General features: G+C 56.1%; 1 protein-coding gene across 2 annotated transcripts; it reads right to left on the bottom strand.

The window, feature by feature from the left end:
* Positions 1-3,040, bottom strand: NME4 (NME/NM23 nucleoside diphosphate kinase 4). 2 transcript variants are annotated; one of them, XM_077905914.1, is made up of 5 exons: positions 2,882-3,040; positions 1,582-1,715; positions 1,248-1,349; positions 990-1,136; positions 1-530 (listed from the first exon to the last, which is right to left on the bottom strand). In XM_077905914.1, exons 1-5 carry the CDS (start codon positions 2,970-2,972, stop codon positions 459-461), a joined length of 546 nt encoding a protein of 181 aa, XP_077762040.1. In that variant the 5' UTR covers positions 2,973-3,040; the 3' UTR covers positions 1-458. The 2 variants fall into 2 exon arrangements, with proteins under 2 accessions (XP_077762040.1, XP_077762039.1); XM_077905913.1 differs by having other exon boundaries at positions 1,024-1,136; positions 2,882-3,038.
* Positions 3,041-7,916: the final 4,876 nt, after the last annotated feature.

Below are 7,916 nucleotides of genomic sequence, written 5' to 3'. Positions count from 1 at the left end.
TGAGCTTAAGGTAAGCTTTATTTCTACTCTCAAACTCTTACGGCTTTGCATGAAGTCCTCACCCCTAATCTGAAAGATGGCAGGAACTGTAACAAACGACTCCCGCCCGCCACAACACAGTGATGTCTCACCCCCCTTGGGAGAAGGGCGCTTACACTACGTAATTTTGGAGACCCCCCAAAGGTTGTCTGGCACTTTGGTATAGAAAGGATTTGGTCCAATTTCTTACTGGCTCAGGATAGTAAAAGGCACATAGAGTTGGTTGCTCAGCTCCTCAGGGTAGCATGGAGCGGAAGGTAGACGGGGTCTGGGACAGAAGGGCAGACCGCCGGGGTGGGCTCGGGGTCTGCACACAGAGGTAGTTGATCCTGGGTGGCCGCAGGGTGGCTGAGGGCAGCCCGAGTGCTCAGGCTGCGTAGATGCTGCTGTGGTGGTTTTCGTCTGCCCAGTCCACCAGCTCACTGCTCTGAAACCATAGCTGGATCTCCCTCCGGGCCCCCTCCACAGAGTCGCTGGCATGAATGATGTTCCTGCGCCAACGAGAAGCAGCAAAGGTAAGGCAGGGACTTCAGTGGGAACCTTGGAGGTCCCGGGAGGCATCTGCTAACCCCCTGCTATTGAGAGGGGCAAGCCCGGTGCTGGGCGATGTTTCTCCGTTGCAAGAACAGAGCCGGAAGACTGGTTCCAGACTGACCTTGGCCTCTCCCCACAACCTCATGCCCAGCCCCGACCCTATCTGGGAGCCTCGTGTTCCCACCAGCCATCCCATGCCAGACAACACACAGTGAGTGCTTTATCATCTCCTGTGTGCAAAGGGCTTCAAAAAACCTGTTCTGGCAAACATTAGGTGTGTGTGACATCCCAGCATCGAAAATCTCTGGCTTTCCTTTGGCCCCAGCAAGATGCCCAGTTCCCGTGGACCTGCCTTAGGAGCAGACTGCCACCCCACACTCAGGCCCTCCTCAACCCCTAACGAGCTGGCCTGTCACCTCCAGTCGCTTGAGTGTATCAGGGCCCCCAGACCTGCTGATGTGGACACTGAAGTCCCCCCTGATGGTGCCGGGGGCAGCCTCAGCTGAGTCGGTGTGTCCTATCATGGTCCTCGAGGAGCAGACCACATTGGGGCCTTCCCAGACCTGCAGCACAGAGATAAAGGCCGGTGGGACGGGTGGGGATCGCCAAGGACTCAGCAGCTCTGGGCTCCGCCCAGGGCCCTCCACCCCGCCCACCACCCCTGCCTGCCCTACCATGGCCACCACAGGGCCGGAGGTCATGTAGCTGATGAGCGATGGGTAGAAGGGCTTCCTCTGCAGGTCATGGTAGTGCTCAGCAAGGACTCTCTCTGGTGCCTGGGCAGCATTGGGGCAAGGGTGAGGGGAGCCCCTGGGCACTGGGCCAGGGACCGTGGTATCCTGACCTCAGGCGCTTTATAGATAACACCTACATGGGTTGGCACAGCAGCACGTACCTCCCCACCCCTCCCCTGCTACTGCCAACACCAGGATACTCCTCATGACCCGGGGCTGAGGTAGCCCCCCACCCGTCCCCTCAAGGACACCCATGGGCCGAGGGCCCTGGTACCTGCAGCATCTTCATCCCCACCAGCTTGAAGCCCCTCCTCTCAAAGCGCTGGATCACGTCCCCCACAAGCCGCCGCTGCACCCCATCCGGCTTCACTGCAACCAGGGTCCGCTCTCGAGTCCAGGAGGACCCTCCTTTAGAAAAAGGGGAATCAGGTGCCTCACCCTTTCACATCTGCCTGAACCTGGGTTCTGCCGCCACAGCCCAAGTGTCACCTGGCCGTCAGAGGGCCTGCCTCTACTAGAGCAGCTCTGGACCGGAGAAGGGCAGGGCTCACAGCAACGGATGCCCAGCAGGACTCTGCCTTTCAGAGAGCAACAGGGGGTCCCCTGGTGCTTGCAGCCCGTCAGGAGGGGCCGTGGCTCTGCCCATGCAGTGGCAGGGGCACCCATGATGGGATCCGGGCTCCCTGAGGAGGCATCTTCGAGAGGTGGGGGGGCAAATCCCAGCTCGGAGGCCACCCAGAGGCCCAGAGGCGCCACATGGGAAAGGGGGCATGTTGTTGGCCTTGCTTTTGACTGCGGGGCTCCAGAGTGATGGCACGGTCACTGTCCGAATTCCGCAGCTGCCGCGTGAGGAAGGACCCAAAGCGCATCCTCTGGGTCTGAGGGGAAGGAGTGGCAGGGAACCAGGCAGTAGTGAAGTGTCCCTTTCCCACCAGGCGGGCCACGCACAGGGGACAAAGGGAGCTCGGGCCTGAGGAGGAGGGCAGGGGCGTCCTGTGCAGGGGGAGACTCCGGAGGGCTGTGCACCTGCTGCCCCAAGGCCCCCAGCTGCGCGGCTGGAGGCTCTGAAGGCCGCCGCTGGGGGACCCAAGCACAGGACCGAGCCAGCCCCAGGGGTCTCTAGGGGTCACTGCAGCACAGAGGGGGCATCGTCGTCCCTTACAAGCCCGGGCCCCTGAGTCTCACTGACCCGCAGCCCCGGGTCCAGGCCCAAATGTGCTCTCGAGAGGAGCCTACACCCCGGCCGGGGGCGTCCGGGGAAGTCCTGCAGCCGGTGCCCCTAAGACCCCGCGTGGAGGGGCCCTCTGCGGAGCTGGCCTGCCGCCAGCCGGCCCGGCACCCCGGGGGGCAGCTCGCTCCGGCGGCGTCGGGAGAGCCCGCGGGCCGCAGTAACCGGGAGAGGCCCAGCAGGCCCCGGGCTCCGGAGCCCTCGGGTCCCTGCGCCCGGGCGCGGGGAGGGGGTGCGGGGGCGGGGAGACGCGCGGGCGCCCCGAGGGCTCGCGCGCCAACAAAGGCCCGGCGCGCCCCCTCCCCCCCTCCCCCCCCTTCCCCTCCGCGGGTCGCCGGCCACTCACCCGAGTTGGAGCGCGCGAGCAGGCAAGGCCCGGGGGCCCGCGGGCCACGCAGCAGCCCCGGCAGCGCGGCGCGCCCCAAGACGCCGCCCATGACCCCGGCCCGCGGGCCGCTGGCGAGCACGGGGAGAGCGCAGGCGACGGAGCCCCGAAGGCGAGGGAGGAGGGGCGGAGGGAGAGGGAGGGGCGGGGCCACCGCGGAGGGGAGGGGAGGGGTGGGCGAGGCCGGGGAGAGGGCAGGGGCGGGGCCACCACGAAGGGGATTGAGGAGGGGCGGGGGCGGGGCCACCGCGGAGGGGATGGAGGGGGCGGGGCGGGGTCACCGCGGAGGGGAGAGGGAGGGGCCACCGGGGCGGGGCGGATGGAGGGGAGGGGAGGGGGAGAAGAGGTGACGGAGGAGGGGAGAAGAGGGGACGGAGGAGGGGAGGAGGGAAGGAAAGGGCGGGGCCACCGTGACGGGGCAAGCCCGGAGGAGGGGCGGAGGGAGGGGAGGGCCCACCGGGGAGGGGAGGGGAGGGGAGGGGAGAGGGGCGACCGAGAAGGGGAGGCCGGGGTCAGGAGAGGGCGGGGCGGAGGGAAGAGGAGGGGCCAGAGAGAAGGGGAGGGGAGGAGTGGGGAGGGCAGTGAGGAGGGAGGAAGGGGGAGCTGAGGGGAGGGCAGGGTGAAGAACCCCGCATTCTGTTGCGGTCCTGCTGAGGTGGGTAGGTCGGTGGCCAGCTACTGTTGGCAGGAGATCTAGCGGATCTTAACGGGTTTTTGAAAAATCAAATATGCTTTTTGATGCTGCTGCGAGTGGAATTGTTTTCTTTAATTTTTTATTGTTCATTGAAAGTGTACAAATACAATTGACTTTTGTGTGTTGATCTTGCCTATGCTGCAGCTTTGCTGAACTCATTTATTAGTTCCAGTAGTTTTTTTAGTGGATTCCTTAGCATTCTCCAGGTATGAAATTATGTCATGTGAACACAGAGATCGATGTTTCTTCCTTTCCAGTGCGGATGTCTTTTATTTCATTTTCTTATTGAATTGTTCTGGCTACAATCTCCAGTAAAATATTGAATACAAGTGACCTTCTTTTTCCACTGGCTTAATTAAGGTGAGGGGTTAGCTATTGCTGTGAGATTGCTTACCTTAAAAATGAAGTAGTCCTGTGGGGCCTGGGGGGCTCAGTGAGTTAGTGGGACTCTTGGTTTCAGCTCAGGTCATGATCTCAGGGTGGCGGGATCCAGCCCCGTGCTCAGTGTGCAGTCTGCTAGAGTTTCTGTCTGTCACTCTGCCCCTCCTCCTGCATGCTCACATGTGTTCTCTCTCTCTCTCTCAAATAAATAAATCTTTTTTAAAAAATGAAGTAGTCCCAAAAAAATGGAATAGTCCATTAATTTATCAGAAAACAATGGCTTTGTTCAAGAATAACACAGAATTGGGCCACCTGGCTGGCTTAGTTGGTGGAGCGGATGACTCCTGATCTCAGGTCATGAGTTTGAGCCCCACAGTAGGTGTAGAGATTCCTGGAAAAATAAATCAAAATCTGAAAAAGAAAAGAATAACAGAGAATTGGAGTTTGGGGTCTGCAAGGTAAGGCAAAGCCTTGGGCAAATCCAATGAACAGAGAACTTGATTTCATGGGGACAGAAGTGGACATTAGGAGCTGCTGTTTTTGGTTTTATTTTTAAGATTTTTATTTATTTATTCATGAGACACACAGAGAGAGGCAGAGACACAGGCAGAGGGAGAAGCAGGCTCCACGCAGGGAGCCCAACGTGGGACTCGATCCCGGGACCCTGGGGTCACCCCTGGGCTGAAGGCAGGCGATCAACCCCTGAGCCCCGGGGTGTCCCCGGTGATGGATTTCTTCTAGGAGATTCCGCGTACATCTCTCCCTGTTGGGGCTTGTGATTCATGACTGTTTGTTGTTGATTCTTCTGTTGAGGTCTGTAAATGACAGTCCTGTTGGCGTCTGTAACTGACAACTCCTCCTGTACTTGATGATGAGTCATGGGCTCCCCCTCATTTAACTACCTGGCCCCACTTTAGTGAGGTTTCCCTTTATTAATTTTTTAAAGATTTGAGGGCAGCCCGGGTGGCTCAGCGGTTCAGTGTCTGCCTTCAGCCCAGGGTGTCATCCTGGGATCCTGGGATCAAGTCCAGAGTCCTGCATCGGGCTCCCCGCATGGAGCCTGCTTCTCCCTCTGCCTGTGTCTCTGCCTCTCTGTGTGTCTCTCAGGAATAAATAAATAAAATCTTAAAATAAGAAAGAAAAAAAAAAGAAAGAAAAGAAAAACCAAACATATGATCCAGCAATCATGCTCCTTGGTGCTTACTCAGATGAGTTGAAAATATATATATACACACAAATTTGCACATAGAAATTTATAGCTGCTTTATTCATAATTGCCAAACTTGGGAGCAACCAAGACGTCCTTCAGCAGATGCATGGATAAATAATCTGTGGTGCATCCTTACAGGGGATATTATTCAGTAATTAAAAATATAAGCTATGAAACCACAAAAAAAACATGGAGGAAAATTAAATGCATATTACTCATTGAAAAGAGCCTATCTGAAAAGGCTAAATGACATTCTGGAAAAGGCAAGGGTAAGGAGACAGTAAAAAAAAAAAAAAATTCAGTGATTGTTAGGGGGTGGGGGGAGTAGGAGGGGTGTGAGCAGATTTTTAAGGTAGCAAAACTATTCTGTATGATACTACAATGGCAAATAGACATTGTTACACATTTGTCAAATCCAGAATGTGCAACACCAAGAGTGAACTCTAATGAAAACTGTGGACTTTGGCAAATAATACTGTCAGTGTAGCTTCACTGATTGTAACAAATGTAGCACATGATGCAGCAGCAGTGGGATGCGCATAGGGAATGAAGGCACGTTTGGGGGCAGAGGGTATGTGGGGACAACACACTCCTGCTCAGTTTCCCTGTGAACCTGAAACTCCTCTAAAAACTAAAATCTGTTCAAAAACACACACAAACCATGAAGAAAGAAAAAAGAAGTCACAGAATGGGAAAGAATGTTTCCAGTGCCCTAAACCCATCCATGGCGAGGGTCTTTTTTTTTTTTTTTTTTTTTCCTTTATATGGCGAGGGTCTTATTATCAGAAATCAATGAGTAGAAGACCGTAAGCCAGTGGCCCAGCAAATGCTTGCAGATTCTCTCCTCCAGAGCAAGTCCAAACAGCCAAGAAGCATACACAGAAGTGCGCAGCTTCGGGAGCGATCGGGGGAATGCAAGTAAAGCCAGAGGAAAAATCTGAAACTCTGGGGCGCCTGGGTGGCTCAGTCCATGGAGCTTCTGACTCCTGATTTCCATCAGAGATGGAGCCCGCATCCGGCCCTGTGCTCAGCGGGGTCAGCTTGAGGTGCTCCCTCTCCCTCTGCCCCTTCCCCCACTCACGTGCCCTCTCTCTCTCTCTCTCTCTCTCTCTCAATAAATAAAACCGTTTTAAAAATCTCAGAGTCGGGGATCCCTGGGTGGCTCAGTAGTTTGGCGCCTGCCTTTGGCCCAGGGCATGATCCTGGAGTCCTGGGATGGAGTCCCACGTCAGGCTCCTGGCATGGAGTCTGCTTCTCCCTCTGCCTGTATCTCTGCCTCTCTCTCTCTATGTCTATCGTGAATAAATAAATAAAATCTTTAAAAAAATAAAAAATAAAATAAAAAATAAAAAAATCTCAGTCTGGGCAGCCCGGGTGGCTCAGCGGTTTAGTGCTGCCTTCAGCCCAAGGGTGTGATCCTGGAGACCCGGGATCACGTCCCATGTCGGGCTCCCTGCATGGAGCCTGCTTCTCCCTCTGCCTGTGTCTCTGCCTCTCTCTGTGTCTCTCATGAATAAATAAATAAAATCTTAAGAAAAAAATAAAAAAAACTCAAAGTCTGAAAATTCCAAGTATTAGGAAGATCGTGGCCCGTTGGAATTCACGTACCGCTAGTTAGAACCTCAACTGACAAAATCCACTTTGGTCAGCGGTTTGGAATTATCAAGAGAGTGAAAAGTCAGCCTACAAAATGCAAGGAAATATTGGCCAATCATATACCTCAGAAGGGTCTTCTTTTTTTTTTTTTTAAGATTTTATTTATTTAGGGCAGCACTTGTGGGGCAGCGGTTTAGCGCTGCCTGCAGCCCAGGGTGTGATCCTAAGTCCTGGGATCGGGTCCCACATCGGGCTCCCTGCATGGGGCCTGCTTCTCCCTCTGTCTGTGTCTCTGCCTCCCTCTCTCTCTCTGTGTGTGTCTCTATGAATAAATAAATAAAATATTTTTTAAAAATATTTTATTTATTCATGAGAGAGAGAGAGAGAGAGCACCTGAGCCAGGGTGGGGGTGGGGGTGGGGCCGCTGAGGGAGAGGCCGGCTCCCCACTGAGCAGGGAGCCCCACGTGGGGTGCGACCCCAGGACCCGGGATCATGACCTGGGCTGAAATCAAGAGTCGGATCCTCAACTGACTGAGCCCCCTGACACCCGGGGGTGTCACTTCCAAGGCCACTTGCAGAAAGCCCTGAATGAGGGCTTCTCCTGCCTCTCTTTGACCCACACTTTCCAGGTGGGCTCTTCTTTCCAGCTGGTCTCTTGGCTGAATGAGAGCCTGAGGACAAAGTACCCCTGGTGGCCCCAAAGCCACCTGCCCCATCGTAAGGACGGCCTGGAGCCCGCAAGCCCGTGGCCACCCGGTGACTGACCTCAAGACAATGACTAGCCTGACCTCGCTGCCCCTGCTCGTGCACCCATCGTTGCCGCCGTGTGTCCGGATAACCTGGAAGTGGTTTCCACAGCCTGGACACGGTCTTGGACACGCCAGTCTGGTCTTCACCATGTCTGTGTCGTGGAAATAACTCTTCCTTGCTTCACCGCCTGTGGATCTTGTCAGTGGCCAGCGGCTGGGCCTGGGGTGTCTGGGATCCCCGAGTCGGGGGCTCTCGTGGCCCGCACCCCAGCCGAGGCCCAGCCATCCCGCCTCTCTTCTGTCCGCCAGCCGGGAGCGCCGCGCAGTCCTGCATCCACAGCCCACGCCCCGGCCCACGGCCGCGC

This window comes from Canis aureus, chromosome 8 (assembly GCF_053574225.1).
Source record: "Canis aureus isolate CA01 chromosome 8, VMU_Caureus_v.1.0, whole genome shotgun sequence".
NCBI classification, from domain to species: Eukaryota; Metazoa; Chordata; class Mammalia; order Carnivora; family Canidae; genus Canis; species Canis aureus.
Note: the sequence above shows the minus strand (reverse complement) of the source record. Positions and strands in the feature narration are given on the sequence as shown.